The 19,491-nt window shown below is 52.8% G+C and overlaps 1 protein-coding gene across 6 annotated transcripts in view; it reads right to left on the minus strand.

Moving 5' to 3' along the window:
• The window catches only part of LOC115645274 (zinc finger protein 774-like), a 79,937-nt gene that overhangs the window by 8,175 nt on the left and 52,271 nt on the right, over positions 1-19,491 (minus strand). For 2 of the 6 annotated variants that reach the window (XM_030549661.1, XM_030549659.1), the window contains exons 1-3: positions 14,506-14,589; positions 13,870-14,076; positions 1,708-2,082 (exon numbers count right to left, since the gene is read on the minus strand). In XM_030549661.1, the coding sequence (XP_030405521.1) occupies positions 1,708-2,082; positions 13,870-14,076; positions 14,506-14,529 (606 nt within the window). In that variant the 5' untranslated portion in view covers positions 14,530-14,589. Of the gene's footprint in view, positions 1-1,707; positions 2,083-13,869; positions 14,077-14,505; positions 14,590-19,491 lie in introns of those variants that run through there. The other 4 variants (XM_030549660.1, XM_030549665.1, XM_030549667.1 and 1 more) reach the window with 4 other exon arrangements.

The raw sequence follows: 19,491 nt of genomic DNA on the forward strand, positions 1-19,491 counted from the left end.
CATGTCCTCTGGAATGGTGGCTGAAGCACGAAAGGGCATACAAAGATTTAGCGCATCTGGCACATAAATTCCATGCAAATGCCAGCTACAAAAGTGCCATGCAAACACCTGTTCTCACTTTCAGGTGATACTGTAAATAATAAGCAGGCAGCATTATCTCCCATAAATGTAAACAAACCAGGTTAGCTACCGGTTGAACAAGATGTAGGACTGTGACGTTACTGATATAAACTGGGACCATACAGAACATGGGTTGCAACCAAGGTCCTGTAGTGGCACCAAATCCTATGTAAAGGGGGTCATATAAGGTGTCTAAGACCAAGTTATGAGTTACTGGTTATGATTATGCTGTCTGTATCATTTTGTAGTTGAAGTTATAAGAATTGGCTGTATACTGTCTGTATTTCAAATTGGTGCTTTAGTTCTGGGTGACACCCCAGACGAGTTGGTGTTAGCTCTGCCTAGCCTGCTTGATGGCCCATTAAGGACCATCAGCTACACAACTGACCCATTGAGAGGAGGCAGATACGTCTGGTGACTCAGCAAAGTATGCAGGGACTTGCCCATGTGACTCCAAACTCCATTTTGCTGTAATTTTCCACAGTAAGAACAAAGAAGTGTTCTTACACCTGGAAGTGCCTATATAAGGCTGATGCCTCATCTCCATCTTGTCTTCAATCCTGCTTCTTATCTCTGGAGGGACTTTGCTACAAACTAAAGCTCTGCACAAAGACTGAATGACCCATCCCAGCAGGGGATGCTCCAGAGACTTGATTTGAACCTGCAGTTTACTCCATCACTGCTACAAGCCTGAACTAAGAACTTTGCCATTACTGTATGTAATTGATTCCATTTAACCAATTCTAGCTCTCATCTCTACCTTTTTCCCTTTATGAATAAACCTTTAGATTTTAGATTCTAAAGGATTGGCAACAGTGTGATTTGTGGGTAAGATCTGATGTGTATATTGACCTGGGTCTGGGGCTTGGCCCTTTGGGATCGAGAGAACCTTTTTCTTTTACTGGGGTGTTGGTTTTCATAACCATTCATCCCCAGGCCGAGTGGCACTGGTGGTGATACTGGGAGACTGGAGTGTCTAAGGAAATTGCTTGTGTGACTTGTGGTTAGCCAGTGGGGTGAAACCGAAGTCCTTTTTGTTTGGCTGGTTTGGTTTGCCTTAGAGGTGGAAAAACCTCAGCCGTGGGCTGTGACTACCCTGTTTGAGCAATTCGTCCTGAATGGCACTCTCAGTTGGGTCCCGCCAGAACCGCATCGTCACAAGGACTGAGTAGACTTGTAAGCTCAAAAGTTTTACATTGTTTTGTTTTTGAATGCAGTTATGTAAAAAAAAGAAATTCTACATTGTAAGTTGCGCTTTCACAATAGACTGCTCTACTGTACTTGTATGAGGTGAATTGAAAAATACTATTTTCTTGATCTTTTTGTAGTGCAAATATTTGTAATACAAAATATCAAGTGAGCACTGTTCACTGTGTTGTTTTGTAACTGAAATCAATATATTTGAAAATGTAGAAAACATCCAAAAATATTTAAATAAGTGGTATTCTATTATTAACAGTGCGATTAAAACTGTGATTAATCACAATTATTATTATTTTTTAAACCATTTGACAGCCCCAGAAAAATCCCTTTGTTACCCAATACAAGCTCAGCCTTTATTTCCTGTATTAACTGGGGTATGATTACCTTTGGGACTTCTCCATGAATACCAGGAGGAAGTCTCAGAATCCAGAAGTTCCTGTTCTTCAGCAGGTTCTCCATGTTCTCCAGCCTCCTCTGCAGCAGCCCGTACTCCTGGATCAGAGTTCCCAGCACGGCCCACTTACTCTCCAGCTGGTTTCCAAACTCCAATTCGGTTTTCTCACACTCAAATATTTTCTTCTCAGCCATCCCAGTTCTCCCCTCCAGACTCAGCAACCGTGTGGCAAATGAATCCACCTTCCTCTCCACAGCTTGGATGGCAGCCACTAGGGTACACATTGAAATCTCTGCTGTTTGCACAGATGTTCGTTCAGGCTGGGAAGACATCAGGTGCTGTGACTCTGCATCCCATTCCTGAGCCTGTTTGCAAGGAGAGAGAAGGGAAATGGAGCTAGAGTCAGATACAGAGAATCAGCACAAGAGCCGTTCACATGCCGCAGACTCCTCAGCACCGTGCGACCTTTACTCCGACAGCGTCACTGTCCTGATGCGACAAATGAGCTCTGTTGACATCTTCATTAGAATTATAAACTCCTTGAAATGAGGCTCATAAAAAGTTCAGCTGCCCTGGGCTGATTTGTGACATAAATATTAGCTACCCAGTCAGGGCCGTCTTTAGCCATAGGCAGAACAGGCAGCCGCCTAGTGCCCCACTAGGTCTGGGGGCACCGCTCTGCTGGGAGCCCGGACAGAATGGGAAACAGTGGAGCATGTCAGAGCAGGGCTGCTAGGTGCTAGACAGCGACGAATGCTGCACAGTCTGAGGGAGAGGATTGGCTGCTAGGATCTCTGGGAAGGAGCTCACCTGTAGGATCACCAGATGTCCCAATTTTATAGGGACAGTCCTGATTTTTGGGTCTTTTTCTTATATGAGCTCCTATTCATACCCACCCCCACCCCGATTTTTCACATTTGCTGTCTGGTCACCCTAGGTGGGGGTAATTGGTACCTATATAAGACAAAGCCCCAAATATCGGGACTGGCCCTATAAAATCAGGACATCTGGATCTGGTCACCCTAGCTGGGGAGCACGTCTCTCCCCCGGGCTGGCAGCGATCCATCTCATCCGGGGGGAGCGGCACAGGGCAGGATGAGCTGCTGTGGCTCCATGGGTGCCCCGTCCCTGAGATCAGATGCTGTGCTAACTTCACCATGGTCTGTTGGGCTGGCGGTGGTGCCCATTGGCGTGTGATCGGACCTGAGGGTTTGCTGCTGCTGTTGTCACTCTGCACCCCAAGAGGTGGATTTTGGGGTTCTGCAGTTTTCCACCTATCTCCTCTATTGCAGCTGTTGGACCAGCAGGTTGGGGGGTGAGCCAAACATGAAAGCAGTACTGCGTTGCCATTTAGATTGTCATTTAACAACTTTGTTTGCCAAAAATGCTTGCTAACAATCCTGAACTCAATTTCAATATTATTTTTTTTTAACTCAATATCTTAGCCAAAAACAGAAAATTAAGTTGTTGACAATTTGTACAAGTTTGGTATGGGGAAGGGAGTGGGCCAGTTTTCATCAGAGAAACAAAAAACATTGACTGACTTTCCTATAGCCCTGTTACTGCTAAATAGAGCCCTCCAACAACTGTAATATGCTCATCTCCTTACTAATGTATAGAGCAGGGGTCAGCAACCTGTGGCACGCGAGCTGATTTTTGATGGCATGCAGCAGTGGGCTGAGCAGCTCAGCCCGCCACTGCTCTGGGGTTCCGGCTGCTGCCCCATTGCCACCCGGGGTCCTGGCCACTGGCCCCACTCAGCACCCACTGCTGGCCTGCAGACCCCTAAGGAACCCCAGGCTGGCAGCGGGCTGAGCAGGCTGACGGCTGAGACCCCGGCTGAGCCACTCAACCCGCTGTCGGTCTGGGGTTCCATTCACTCAGTTGGTAGCGGGCTGAGCAGGATTAAATTAAATGAAATAGGAAAACAAGAGCAACTAATGACAAAGTGCAAGAACCTAGAGCAGTGGCCCCCACCATGGCGGTGGACGAACATCCACTGAAATGTGGCTGAAATTCGGCAGCATTTCAGCGGCGACGCCTCTGGATGACGCTGCTTATCGGCGGCAAGCATCATCATCCAGAGGCGTTGCCGCCGAATATCGGTGGCATTTTGGCAGATGCTCATCCGCCGGCCAGTACGCGGGTGCACTGAGAGACCCCTGCAGGAGCCACGGCACCCACGAGCACCACGTTGGGGACCCCTGACCTAGAGAGCCTCCTGAAGCACAGTGATCATTTTGATTTAAATGGACTTGAACTGTACGAAGAATTGAGTACACTGTCATCAATGTTGCCACATGCAAAATCAATGATGGACGTTGTACAATTTACTCATACCAGCAAACTTGTTGACATATATCCTACTGTGTACATTGCCAGTCGTATTCTCCTGACAATTCCTGTAACAGGAGCATCAGGAGAAAAGACGGTTACTCACCTTTGTAACTGTTGTTCTTCGAGATGTGTTGCTCATATCCATTCCAGTTAGGTGTGCGCACGCCGCATGCATGTTCGTCGGAGACTTTTTACCCTAGCAACACTCGGTGGGCCAGCAGATCGCCCCCTGGAGTGGCGCCGCTATGGCGCCTGATATATACCCCTGCCGGCCCGCCCGCTCCTCAGTTCCTTCTTGCCGGCTACTCCGACAGTGGGGAAAGAGGGGGGTTGTGGAATGGATATGAGCAACACGTCTCAAAGAACAACAGTTACAAAGGTAACCGTCTTTTCTTCTTCGAGTGCTTGCTCACATCCATTCCAGTTAGGTGATTCCCAAGCCTTACCTAGGCGGTGGGGTCGGAGAGAGACGTTGCAGACTGTAAAACCGCTGCGCCGAAAGCGGCATCGTCTCTACCTTGCTGGACCAGTGCATAGTGTAATGCGAAGGTGTGCATAGAAGACCAGGTGGCCGCACGGCAGATTTCCTGTATGGGGACATGAGCCAAAAACGTGGCCGATGAAGCCTGAGCCCTGGTAGAATGGGCGGTTAGGGCTCCCGTTGGTACGCAGGCCAAGTCGTAACATGTCCTGATGCAGGACGTGAGCAAGGATGCGATACGCTGGGAGGAGATTGCCATGCCTCTCATGCGTTCCGCTACTGCCACAAACAATTGTGGTGAGCGTCGGAAGGGTTTAGTTCTCTCAATATAGAACGCGAGAGCCCTTCGGACATCCAAGGAATGGAGCTGTTGCTCTCTTCGGGATGAATGCGGCTTTGGGTAAAAGACTGGCAGGAAGATGTCTTGGTTAATATGGAAGGCGGAGACGACCTTAGGGAGGAACACCGGGTGCGGTCGCAGCTGTACCTTGTCCTTATGGAACACCGTATACGGAGCGTCCACGGTTAGAGCCCGAAGCTCCGAGACTTGCCGAGCCGACGTGATAGCGACTAGGAAGTCCACTTTCCAGGACAGGTACAGCAGCGAGCATGTGGCTAAGGGTTCGAAGGGGGGCACCATGAGCCTAGTCAAGACAAGGTTCAGGTCCCAAGTAGGGGTAGGCCGTTTGACCTGAGGGTATAGTCACTCCAGACCCTTGATGAATCTTGACACCATAGGGTGGGAAAACACGGACTTGCCAGCCTCGCCTGGATGGAAGGTGGATATAGCCACGAGATGGACGCGCAGAGAGGAGATCGCCAAGCCCTGCTGCTTGAGAGACCACACGTAGTCCAAAATGGTGGGGACTAGCACGGAGAGTGGGTCGTGGCCGTGCTGGTTGCACCAGCAGCAGAAGCGTTTCCATTTCGCTAGGTAGGTTGAACGTGTGGAAGGCTTCCTGCTGCCCAACAATACTTGTTGTACTGCATCAGAACAGCGCAACTCAGATTGGCTTAACCAGCCAGGAGCCATGCAGACAGATGGAGGGACTGTAGATCTGGATGGCGCATCCTGCCGAAGTCCTGTGTGATCAGATCTGGCCAAAGAGGTAGGGCAATTGGATTCGCCAGGGACAGATCGAGCAGCATGGTGTACCAAAGCTGCCGCGGCCAAGCCGGAGCGATCAGGATGAGGCGGGCCTTGTCTCTCCGGACCTTGATCAGGACTCGGTGGACGAGAGGGAAGGGTGGAAAGGCGTAGCAAAGACGTCCCGTCCACGGAATGAGGAACGCGTCCGACAGGGAGCCCGGGGAGCGATCCTGTAGAGAGCAGAACACCTGGCATTTCCTGTTCGATCTAGAGGTGAACAGATCTATCTGGGGAAACCCCCACCTCCAGAAAACGACATAGAGGACGTCCGGATGGATGGACCATTCGTGGGACAGAAAGTATCTGCTCAGGTGATCCGCAAGGGTGTTCCGCACTCCTGGGAGAAAGGAGGCCACTAGATGAATAGAGTGGGCTATGCAAAAGTCCCACAGATGTATTGCTTCCTGACACAGCGAGGAGGACCGGGTCCCGCCCTGCTTGTTGATGTAATACATGGTCGTTGTGTTGTCCGTGAATACCGCGACACAACGGCCGTGAAAATGGCGTTGGAATGTCTGGCATGCTAGGCGAACTGCCCGCAGCTCCCGCACATTGATGTGAAGAGTCAACTCTCTCTGTGACCACAGACCCTGTGTACGCAGGGTCCCCAGGTGCGCACCCCAGCCCAGCGATGACGCGTCCGTCGTCAAGGACACTGAGGGCTGAGAGGCGTGAAACGGTAGGCCCGCACACACTTGGGAGGGCGTTGTCCACCAGCCTAGGGAGCCTAGAACATTCAGTGGAATCGTTACGATTGTGTCTATGGCGTCCCTGCCCGGTCGACAGACCGATGCGAGCCAGGTCTGCAGCGGGCGCATGCGGAGTCTTGCATGCTTGGTGACGAAGGTGCATGTGGCCATGTGCCCCAGGAGAGCGAGGCACGTTCGAGCAGACGTGGTCGGGAAGGCCCGTAGGCTTGTGACCATGGACACTATGGCTTGGAATCGGTGCCGGGGGGGGGGGCTGGCCGTCGCGAGGTTGGAGTCCAGCACTGCCCCGATGAACTTTATGCTCTGCATAGGCACCAGAGTGGACTTGTCCGGGTTGATGGTCAAGCCTAGACTCGCAAACAGCCCCGTTATGATGGTGATGTGCCCGGTCACCTGCGCCTCCGACGTGCCTCGAATGAGCCAGTTGTCGAGGTAAGGGAAGACATGGATACGATAGCGGCGCAGGGCAGCAGTGACGACCGCCATACACTTGGTGAACACCCGGGGGGCTGAGGAGAGCCCAAAGGGGAGGACCGTGAACTGGTAGTGGTCCTGATTTACCACAAAGCGAAGATACCGCCTGTGCGGGGGAAAGATCGCAATGTGGAAGTATGCGTCCTTCATGTCGAGAGCGGCGTACCAATCTCCGGGATCCAGGGAGGGAATGATGGTTCCTAAGGTTACCATGCGGAACTTGAACTTTTTGATGAATTTGTTCAGGCCTCGCAGGTCCAGGATGGGTCGAAGGCCCCCTTATGACTTGGGGATTAAGAAGTACCGGGAATAAACCCCCTTGCCCCTTAGCTCCCTTGGCACCTCCTCTATAGCTCCAATGAGCAGGAGCTTGCGAACCTCCTGGATGATAAGTTGCTCGTGAGAGGGGTCCCTGAAGAGGGACGAGGAGGGAGGATGGGAGGGGGGTGGAGAAATAAACTGAAGATGGTAACCAAACTGCACCGTGCGCAGGACCCAACGATCCGAAGTTAGCTGGGACCATGACGGCAGGAAGGGGCGGAGGCGGTTGAGGAAATGAAGTGGATCCAGGGAAGGGATTGGTAAGCCGCTCTTGGGCGCACCTTCAAAAGTTCGCCTTGGGTCCCTGCGGTGGCTTGTTGGACCCAGAAGTGTTACCCCTTTGAGGACCTGGCTGACGTCTAAGGTTCAGCCGGCCTCGCCTCCGGCTGAAATCTTGTCTGGGGCGAGGTGGGGGGTAAGTGCGCTGATGGTAGGGGCGGAATGGCCTTCTCTGAGTCTGGGGCGTGTGCATTCCCAGAGAGCACATGATGACCCGGTTATCCTTCAGGCTCTGTAGCCTAGGATCCGTCTTCTCAGAGAAAAGGCCCTGCCCGTCGAATGGCAGGTCCTGGATCGTGTACTGTAGCTCCAGCGGTAGTCCAGAAGACTGCAGCCACGATATACGGTGCATGGCTACGCCCGATGCCAGTGTTTTTGCTGCCGAATCCGCTGCATCTAAGGACGCTTGTAGCGAGGTCCTGGCGACCCTCCTGCCCTCTTCCAGGAGAGATGAAAATTCCTGGCGTGAGTCCTGGGGAAGTAGCTCCGTAAATTTGCCCACAGCCTCCCAGGTGTTGTGGCTGTAACGGCTCAGGAGGGCTTGCTGGTTCGCCACACGGAGCTGAAGGCCTCCCGTGGAATAAAACTTGCGGCCCAGCAAGTCCATGCGCCTGGCTTCCCTGGATTTTGGCGCAGGAGCTTGTTGGCCGTGGCGTTCCCGCTCATTGACTGATTGTACCACCAAGGAGCAGGGTGTACATAGAGGTACTCATACCCCTTGGATGGTACCATATATTTCCTTTCCACTCCGCGGGCAGTGGGTAGAATGGAGGCCGGAGACTGTCAGATGGTGTCCGCCTTCGCCTGGATCGACTTGATGAAGGGGAGGGCTTCCCTGGTCGGTGCCTCCGCAGAGAGGATGCTTACCACCGGGTCCTCCACTTCCGGGACTTCCTTGACACGAAGGTTTATGTTCTGGGCAACTCGCCTCAGAAGGTCCTGGTGTGCCCGGAGGTCAATCAGCAGGGGCCCTGATGAAGATGTGCCCGCAACCGCCTCATCTGGGGACGAGGAAGAAGACACATCAGGGAGGAGTGGTTCCTGAACGGAAGCCTCGTCCAGAGGGACCTCCACTTCCCGGGCATCCTGCTGCGCCAGGGGATCCGCAGGGTCTTCCTCCATATCTGAGGGGGGGGGCCGGCTGACCGTGGCCTCTGGTGCACGATGCTCCGATTGACTGGAGCAAGCTGGGCCCGAAGGTTTGCCCTGGGCTTGGTGGTATGCCCAGGGCGTCCAAAAGGACCATTGGGGTGGTCCCTGGTCCAGGTGGGCCTGCACATCCGAACCCCCATAAGAGGTGCTGTCCATCCGGGAAGAAGCGGACGAGTGCCTTGAAGGCCATGGAGGAGCCGTCGATGACTGTGGCAGGCCTCTGCGCACCCCGACGTTGCTGCGCGGTGCCGGCGAGCGGTACCGGGAGTCATGGTGGTACCTCGATCTGGACCGGGACCTGCTACCAGCTCGGTGCCGGGAGGTCGACCGGTGCTGTACGCTGCCGTGCTGGGATCGGCTGCGGTAAGAACGTCGGTGCCGCGATCTAGACTGGTGCCGAGAGTAATACGACAGCGACCGGGATCTTGAACGGTGCCGCGAGTATGACCAGTGCCGCAGGTAGCGGTCCCGGGACTGCGAGTGGCGTCTGGATCTCGAGCGGCGACGCTGAGAGTGGTCCCTCGATCTGGAATGGGACTGATGCCCAGTAGTGCCCAGGGAATGCGGCCGCACCATGGCGGGCTTGCCCATCGATTGGAGAACCCGCACAGGCGGTGCCGGGGGTTGGGGCAGCTTGGGCTCTGTCATGGCGATGAGGTCACGTGCAACGGAGAAGGTCTCCGGCGTGGAGGGCGCGACAAGCTCAACCGCTGTTCTCACTGGGGAGCTGAGAGGCACCGGACTCAACGGTCCCTGAGGAGCTGGAGTCGACGGTGCGACGATGCTCGGTGCTGCGGCGGATGACGGTGCCGGGCGGTCAGGTTTGGAGGCACGCTCAGACTGCGGTGCAGTTGTAGGCACCGCTGGAGCCCTGTGCTTCTTGCTCCTCAGGGAGAGGGAGCAGTGCCGGCTAGGGTGCCGGGCCGGTGCCGAGGGGGAAGTTGAAGCCTTTGCTGGCGCCAGGCGGTCCGGGGCGGAGGCGACACTTGGTCCCGGTGCCGGAGTCGGCGCCGACAGTGGGGGAGTCAGCGCCGCCTCCATGAGGATCTGCTTGAGGCGACTGTCCCACTCCTTCTTCGTTCGGGGCTTGAACGCCTTGCAGATCCGGCACTTGTCCACAAGGTGGGACTCGCCTAGGCACCTCAGGCAGGAGTTGTGCGGATCTCCTGTGGGCATCGGCCGATGACAGGCCGCACAAGGCTTAAAGCCGGGTGAACCGGGCATGGGCCCCGGCACCACGGGGAGGAAAAGGGGCGAACCCCCGATCCTCTGTATAACTATTTACAACTACACTTAACTAACTTTATAACTACAACTATTACTATAATTACAGAACTATACACACTATACTGTAGAAGAGTGAAACGCTAGGGAGGTGGAGAACGGCTAGCCCTGCTCCACAGTGCCAACGACCGACATGGGCGGTAAGAAGGAACTGAGGAGCGGGCGGGCCAGCAGGGGTATATATCAAGCGCCATACCGGCGCCACTCCAGGGGGCGAGCTGCTGGCCCACCGAGTGTTGCTAGGGTAAAAAGACTCCGACGAACGTGCACGCGGCGCGCGCACACCTAATTGGAATGGATATGAGCAAGCACTCAAAAAAGAACAGAGCTTCTCAAAACTAAAGCTCATTAAAAACTATCTCCGCTCTACAAGGATACAGGAACACTTGACTGGTCTTGCTATTCTTGCAATCGAACAAGACATCACTTTGTCTTTGTCATACAATGACATTATTACTGATTTTGCAGCCAAAAAAGCCAGAAAGATTGCTTTTAATTAAAGCCAAATCCTTGTTTCATTACCTCTGCATAGAAATTTCCAATAAAATGTTGACAAATTAAAAAAATTATATTATTTGCATCATTCTGTCAAATCAGAATTTTTTCTATAGTGCTACTTCTTTAGTGCTAGTCCATCAGCATTACAGTGGCTTAACTGGTTTTAATAACATGCATATGGCAAGTTTTGCAGTAGTGTAAGCTTATGTTTGTGTTACTCAGAGCAAGATAGGCACAGGGGCACCCGTTTAATAATCCCGCCTAGGGCACCATAAATCCTAAGGACGGCCCTGTACCCAGCTATTTTCTTCTTAAATTAGGGCTGTGACGGCCTGAAGTGGAGTTTGTCAGCAGAGAGTCAGGCACCCTAGACAGAACTTTATACCCACACAGGGGAGGTTTAAGGGCTGGCTGCCTCCAGCTTGCAATTGAGTTAGTTTCTAAAGTGCGAGTTAAGACTAGCATCAGCTCTTACAGCTGCCCTTTAGTCAGCCTGCTAGTTTCGATGATCACACACTCCTAAGTTCTGTTAAATGTTTCTCATCCCTGTTGCCGTGTGAAAGACCCAGACTGAAAACGCCTACACAAAGGGACGTCAAGTGCCCAGTGTAAATAAATAAAGAAAAGATCCTATAATCTTCCTCTAATTTCCTTCTGATGTAGTCTCTCTCATTGTTACTTGTAATAGTATTAATGATTTTAAGTTGATGTCCCCTTGAAGTTTGCTGACGCCATGTTGTGTAAGTTCATGTTGCTATAGCTGCTGCATGAGAGATGCTACAAACAATTTTAGTGAAATACAAGCGTGTGTACATACTGTACAAATAAAAAGTGGTTTTAAAAGCAGTCTTGGAGGTGGCCAAACTCTCTACCTGCTGGTGGCTTGATCATTTTCCATTCAAAATGCCAAGTTCGTTTATTTGGAAGAAGCTAGTGTAATGTAGCTCTGCTACTGGGAGTCACAACCCAGTGGATTCTGATTATATAGGAATCTACAGTGCTTTCCTGCCAACCAGCAGATCCTGACTGCTGTACTAGCAACCACAGAGTTAGCAGTTCCGCCTTTTTCACGGAATATCTTTATCCATACTTCTGACATTTACACACTGCGGGGTCCCTCGAATTCCCAGGAACTATTCAGACATGTAAAGTTACTCACATGAATAAGTGCCACTTTCATTCCTTTGCTGCAAGTCAGCCATGCAATTCTAGTTCATTTCATTCACAGCCTAAGCAACTGAATGGCAATGATGCCTGACAAAGTTTTGTCACTGACATGACCTCTCATGAGAGCGCCAGCGAAACAACGTACAAGCAACGGAGGTGGTGTCATCTTTAAAACAGTGTCAGACACTAGAGGAATGATACAAAAATGTACAGCAGAAAGGATCTATTTTAAAATGAAGAATCACAGTGACGGTCAGAATCTAGGCTGCCTTTTCAAAACTGATAACCCTTATGCACAACACTCAAATGCAAGACAAAGATTATCTTTGCACACAGCTCAGAGGTAAGCAGCAAAAAAAAGTTACGAGTCCTTGTCCACACGGGAAAGTTTGACCAGTTATACTGGTATAGGCACACCAGTATAACACCCCACTCCACGTGGACACACTCATTTGGGTATAACAGCACCTTTTCCCAGTTTAGAGTCAGAGCATTTAAGGCCAGAACCACCCACCAAACCATTTAGCCTGTCACAGCCCACCAATCCCAGCCAGCTCCCTCACTCTGAACCCAACATGTGACATTTGCCCCGAGTAACACAGCCCACAAGAGGCTAGTAACTCCTTCCCCAAGCAACATAACTAGGCTAGTTTAAATTCCTACCTCAGCTTATACAAAAAAACCCAAAACAAAACCAAAATCTCTCCCGTGTAGACCAGACCCGAGTCCTTAACACCCAAATCCTACACAGTGAAGGAGAATTTAGCTCATCAGAAGCTTGGTGCTTGTTTTCTACCAGCCCAACCCAACGCATCATACCCCCCACATTTTTTACTCAGGATATTCCACACACTGCCAGGATCAATGTTCCAAGAACGCCTAGAGGTCTCAACCACAGTCAAGACCCCATTGTTAGTGATATTCCTGTAGCGTCAAAGAGCCCCAGTTACAGACCAGGACCCCATTGTGCTATGCCCCAAAGAGTTCACAGTCTGAAGTGTAAGACAAGAGACAACAGATGGAGACAGACAGAGACACGGGGGAGTATAAGGAGACAATGAGACAGTACTGGTCAGCATGGTAGGCAGTGGGCTCTGCATGCCAGCCGCCTAACTGTGGTGAAGTTTTTTGTAGGCCTGGTAGCTTGGTGGCTGTTGGGGGGGGGGGCAGGGGGAAGAGGGCTCTCCCAAGCATGAGGGGAAGCAGGGGAGAAAGCACATAGGTGACATGTTTGAAAATCTAACCAGTGGGTGCCAGTGGCTGGCATTGACCTTGAAGGTGGATGGGGAGGGTGGGGCTAGGCTGTCAAGACCCTTGAAAGTGAAGATAAGTAGCTTTTGTTTGTTGAACTGGAGAAGAGGGAATGAACAGGCAGCACGTTTAAAACAAACAAAAGGAAGTATTTCTTCACACAATGCACAGCCAGCCTGTGGAACTCCTTGCCAGAGGATGTTGTGAAGGCCAAGATTATAACAGGGTTCCAAAATGGAACCAGACAAGTTAATGGAGGACAGGTCCAACAATGGCTATTAGCCAGGCTGGGCAGGGATGGTGTCCCTAGCCTCTGTTTGCCAGAAGCTGGGAATGGGCGACACGGGATGGATAGCGTGAGGATTCCCTGTTCTGTTCATTCCTTCTGGGGCACTTGATTTTGGCCACTGTCAGAATACAGGACACTAGACTAGATGGACCTCTGGCCTGACCCAATGTGGCTGTTCTTATGAGCCTGTGGAAGGATTCAAAGCAGGGAATGATGTGTTCAGAGCAACAAGCTATGAAAGTGACCTTGGCAGCATCACAATGAATGGACACAAGCTGGGCAAGACTGCATTTGCCAAGGCTGGGGGAAGAAGGTGGCTAACTGAGAGGTGAGCAGATGAGAACCTGGGGGTGAGTGTTTCAGCTGTGTGGCTGGACAGGAAAGGCCTTCTCTCAGAGATGTTGTGCAAAAAGAATCAGGAAGATTTAGACATAGCCTGAATGAAAGGACCTAGAAATTGATCTGAGTCAAAGAGGAGGCCCAGGTTACAGGCCTGAGTGATAGGCAGAATGGTGGTGCTGTCCACAATGATCAAGGAAAGAGGTAGCAGGTAAGAGTAAGGTGAAGGGAGAAAAATTAAGAGCTCTGATTTAGCCACGCTGAGCTTAAGCTGACAGCTAGAAACCCGCAAGAAGATGTCAGAGAGACAGGCTGAGAGTCCAGCTTGGCCAGAAGGCGACAGGTCTGAAGCAGAGGGACAGGTCTGCGTGCCATCAGCATAGAGAGGGGAGCTGGATTTGTGTCTGCAGAGGAGATTACCCAAAGATAAGGTGCGGAGGGAGAAGAGAAGGGATTGTCCTGCGCACCGCAGACGGTCTGTGTCGTGAAGCGCTTACGTTGCAAGGAACCAGGGCAGCAGACCCCTGCCCCGGCCGTCCCCCCCGGGTCAGCAGTCTCCCTGAAGCCAAGGGGACTCCTTCCCGGGCAGAGGTGATGCAAGTCTGGAAGCGCTTCCAGGATCAGGACCTAAACAGACCAGACAGACAGAGGGTGAGAGAGGAGCGAGCGCCTGACTCCACGGCAGCCCGAGCCCAGTGCCTGTGGGCGGGGGCTGCAGGTCCCGCTACGGCCGGGCCGGGCCGGGCCGGGCCGGGGCAGAGTCGCTGACCGAGGGGCACTGAGGGAGGCCGGGCTGGCGCTGGCGCTGGCGCAGGGGGTCCCCGTTCACACAGCGGCGCCGCCGCCCAGGCCCGGTCCCCGCGGAGCAGCTCCGGGGCGGCGGGGGCGGGACCCGCGCGGACCGGGCCGGGGGACTCCCGCCCCGCGGGAAAGGCGCCGAGACCCGGCACCGAATCCCCGGGCTGGGCTCGTGCGGGGCCGCTCGGTTCCGAACGGGAAACACCGGCCCGGGCCCGGCAGCGCGTCCCCGGCAAACGGAGCCCGCCGGGCCCTTACCTGGGCAGCGGCCCGCTCGGCCATGGCCCCCCCGGGCTTCTCCAGCGGGCCCGGCCCGGCCCGGCCCGGCCGAGCTCCGCTCCCGCTCCGGGCTGGGCAGAGTCCCGGCGCCGCTGCCGGGCCGAGCGCAGTGCATGCCGGGAGCGGGGCTGGCGGTCCCCGGTCTCCCAGCGCCCCCTGGCGGCCCTGGGGGGAGCAGCCCCGCTCGCGCGGCGAGTGTCCCCCCCCCTCCGCCGGGACCCTCCCCCACATGCCCCCGCCCCATTCCATCCCCTCCCCACATTCCCCACCCCTCCCCCTGTATCCCCCACATTCCCCTGCCCCATTCCATCCCCACCCACATTCTCTGCCCAGCCCCCTCCCCACATACCCCCGCCCCACTCCGATCTCCCTTCCCCTCCTCCTGCCCCCTCCCCACCTCTATCCCCCACATTCCCCGCCCCATTCCATCCCCACCCCACATTCCCTGCCCAGCCCCCTCCCCACATACCCCTGCCCCACTCCGATCTCCCTCCCTTCTGCCCCCAGCCCACCTCTATCCCCCACATTCCCCGCCCCATTCCATCCCCACCCCACATTCCCTGCCCAGCCCCCTCCCCACATACCCCCGCCCCACTCTGATCTCCCTCCCTCCCTTCTGCCCCCTCCCCACCTCTATCCCCCACATTCCCCGTCCCATTCCATCCCCACCCACATTCCTGCCCAGTCCCCTCCCCACATACCCCCGCCCCACTCCGATCTCCCTTCCCCTCCTCCTGCCCCCAGCCCACCTCCATCCCCCACATTCCCCGCCCCATTCCATCCCCACCCCACATTCCCTGCCCAGCCCCCTCCCCACATACCCCTGCCCCACTCCGATCTCCCTCCCTTCTGCCCCCAGCCCACCTCTATCCCCCACATTCCCCGCCCCATTCCATCCCCACCCCACATTCCCTGCCCAGCCCCCTCCCCACATACCCCCGCCCCACTCCGATCTCCCTCCCTCCCTTCTGCCCCCTCCCCACCTCTATTCCCCACATTCCCCTGCCCCATTCCATCCCCTCCCCACATTCCCTGCCCAGCCCCGTCCCCACATGCCCCCGCCCCACTCCGATCTCCCTTCCCCTCCTCCTGCCCCCTCCCCACCTCTATCCCCCACATTCCCTGCCCAGCCCCCTCCCCACATACCCCTGCCCCACTCCGATCTCCCTCCCTTCTGCCCCCTCCCCACCTCTATCCCCCACATTCCCCTGCCCCATTCCACCCCCTCTCCACATTCCCCACCCCTCCTCTATCCCCCACATTCCTCCGCCCCATTCCATTCCCACCCCATTCCCTGCCCCAACCCTTCCTCCTGCCCAGCCCTCCCCCCATTCCTCACCCCCAACCTCTATCCCCCACATTCCCCTACCCCCTGGAGATGCTCCTTCAGCAGGGCCTGGGCACATTAGATTAGTGTGTGTGTATTGCTGGGGAGGGGGACACCTGCGCCCACCTGACACAACTGCTGCGGGTAGGAACCCCATGGGATCACCCATTTTCACCCTCTCCTCCCCACTTTTCAATCAGTAATTGTTCCTCCTGCCCCATTGTCCTCTGTGGATGTTTGGCGGAGGGGCCAGGGCAGGAGCTGTGTTGACGCCACACATGGCCAGTCTGAACGTGGGAGAGCGGGCAGCGAGCACGCCTGGCTCAGAGGCTCTTTGGTGCATGTGTGGAGTTCGCTAGTGATATCACCAGACCTCCAAGAGCAATCAAACTGTGCCCCAGGGCAGCCCTTGGGAACACTGGCCCCAGGGTCCATTGCGGTATTGAGCAAGATTAACACACTGTTGAAATCCCACGGAGGCTCTGAGTTGCCCAATTTCATGGGCACAGGTTTGGGAAATTCTGGCCTTTGTGCACCAGCTCTATGAGACACCAGCTCTATGTGGCTGAGTCTGTGAGCCCCACAGGTGGGCCCAGACCTGGGCCTTATCCTGAGTCTCCTTTCCATAAACATGTACACATGCCCAAGCTAACCCAGCTCTTGGGATTCAATAAGAAATGCCAGGTGGTTTCCAGATACGAGATAAGATTCCCAATCCCGCTGCCCTTACCCTGGGGAGTCCTCCCACTGAGAAGGAGAAGGCTAATCAGGATTACACTGACTAGGCTTTGGCCTAAGAATGATTAGGAGGCAGACGGGTGCGAGAGCAGGTTTAATGACGTGGGACTGGAATAGGTTGGTAATCACAGAGACACAGCTCCACTCACACTGCTGTATTCTGATTAATTATCTTGAATGCACCTATGTTGTCGACAGATTAAAGGACAATTTCTGCGCTCAACTGCAGCAGCATATCAGGACCATGTTCACTGAAATCAGTGGGGTTTCTCTGGATTTACTCTGGCGTAACGGCAGAACTTGGTCTCCAGTTAGAACACATTAGAATACCCAGCTCCATTTCCCACAGCGTGCGCTTCCGTGTCGAGATGGTGGCTTGGCATGGGAGCGTCTGGGACCCAGCATTCTGCCCCAGCTGTTCCTTGTGGTCTCAGCATCCGTCAGTACTGGAGGGCCACATTTATCAGAGTCGAGAAGTATTTACATCAACGCTCACGTTGTAGAACAACTGCTAAGGGCCCTCTCAATGCCAACACTTAGTCTTAGGTGGTCTATGAGAAGCTGTTCACAAGAAGTAACTGCACCTATGGTACTTGGATGCACAATACAAAGTATGTTAGATTTAAATCCAGCGAGGGCTGTTTCTTGTATATTTCACATATTTCCTACATCTTACAATGACCCAGCACAAGGGGCCAACTTGCAACCCTGTAACTGAAATAACTGCCTTGCTTTTTTCCCCCACTAAATGTTGCCAACTGCCCCCTGCCCATCTTAGGTCCTGTACTGAAGGAACCCGCGCAGGTCTGCAATCACAGAATATTAATACATTAGAAGCAAGAGGAAGACCAAGGACAGGGTAGGCCCACTGCTCAGTGAGGAGGGAGAAACAGTAACAGGAAACTTGGAAATGACAGAGATGCTTAATGACTTCTTTGTTTCGGTCTTCGCTGAGAAGTCTGAAGGAATGTCTAACAAAGTGAATGCTTATGGGAAGGGGGTAGGTTCAGAAGATAAAATAAAAGAGCAAGTTAAAAATCACTTAGAAAAGTTAGATGCCTGCAAGTCACCAGGGCCTGATGAAATGCATCCTAGAATACTCAAGGAGTTAATAGAGGAGGTATCTGAGCCTCTAGCTATTATCTTTGGGAAATCATGGGAGACGGGACAGATTCCAGAAGACCGGAAAAGGGCAAATATAGTGCCCATCTATAAAAAGGGAAATAAAAACAACCCAGGAAACTACAGACCAGTTAGTTTAACTTCTGTGCCAGGGAAGATAATGGAGCAAGTAATTAAAGAAATCATCTGCAAACACTTAGAAGGTGGTAAGGTGATAGGGAATAGCCATCATGGATTTGTAAAGAACAAATCGTGTCAAACCAATCTGATAGCTTTCTTTGATAGGATAACGAACCCTGTGGATAAGGGAGAAGCGGTGGATGTGGTATACCTAGACTTTAGTAAGGCATTTGATACGGTCTCACATGATATCCTTATCGATAAACTAGGCAAATACAATTTAGATGGGGCTACTATAAGGTGGGTGCATAACTGGCTGGATAACCGTACTCAGAGAGTAGTTATTAATGGCTCCCAATCCTGCTGGAAAGGTATAACAAGTGGGGTTCCGCAGGGGGCTGTTTTGGGACTGGTTCTGTTCAATATCTTCATCAATGACTTTGATGTTGGCATAGAAAGTTCGCTTATTAAGTTTGCAGACGATACCAAACTGGGAGGGATTGCAACTGCTTTGGAGGACAGGGTCATAATTCAAAATGATCTTGACAAATTGGAGAAATGGTCTGAGGTAAACCAGATGAAGTTCAATAAAGACAAATGCAAAGTGCTCCACTTAAGAAGGAACAATCAGTTTCACACATACAGAATGGGAAGAGACTGTCTAGGAAGGAGTATGGCAGAAAGAGATCTAGGGGTCATAGTGGAACACAAGCTAAATATGAGTCAACAGTGTGATACTGTTGCAAAAAAAGCAAACGTGATTCTGGGATGCATTAACAGGTATGTTGTAAACAAGACACGAGAAGTCATTCTTCCGCTCTACTCTGCACTGGTTAGGCCTCAGCTGGAGTACTGTGTCCAGTTCTGGGCACCGCATTTCAGGAAAGGTGGAGAAATTGGAGAGGGTCCAGAGAAGAGCAACAAGAATGATTAAAGGTCTTGAGAACATGACCTATGAAGGAAGGCTGAAAGAATTGGGTTTATTTAGTTTGGAAAAGAGAAGACTGAGAGGGGACACGATAGCAGTTTTCAGGTATCTAAAAGGATGTCATCAGGAGGAGGGAGAAAACTTGTTCACCTTAGCCTCCAATGATAGAACAAGAAGCAATGGGCTTAAACTGCAGCAAGGAAGATTTAGGTTGGACATTAGGAAAAAGTTCTTAACTGTCAGGTAGTTAAACACTGGAATAAATTGCCTAGGGAGGTTGTGGAATCTCCATTCTGGAGATATTTAAGAGTAGGTTAGATAAATGTCTATCAGGGATGGTCTAGACAGTATTTGGTCCTGCCATGAGGGCAGTGGACTGGACTCGATGACCTCTCAAGGTCCCTTCCAGTCCTAGAGTCTATGAATCTATGAATCAGGGTTGGAAGGGACCTCAGGAGGTCATCTAGTCCAACCTCCTGCTCAAAGCAGGACCAACCCCAACTAAATCATCCCAGCTGAGGCTTTGTCAAGCCAGGCCTTAAAAACCTCTAAGGAAGGAGATTCCACCACCTCTCTAGGGAACCCATTCCAGTGCTTCACCACCCTCCCAGTGAAAAAGTTTTTCCTAATATCCAACCTAGACCTCCCCCACTGCAACCTGAGACCATTGCTCCTTATTCTGTCATCTGATACCACTGAGAACAATCTAGATCCATCCTCTTTGGAACCC

The sequence above is a fragment of the Gopherus evgoodei genome, chromosome 2 (assembly GCF_007399415.2).
Source record: "Gopherus evgoodei ecotype Sinaloan lineage chromosome 2, rGopEvg1_v1.p, whole genome shotgun sequence".
NCBI classification, from domain to species: domain Eukaryota; kingdom Metazoa; phylum Chordata; order Testudines; family Testudinidae; genus Gopherus; species Gopherus evgoodei.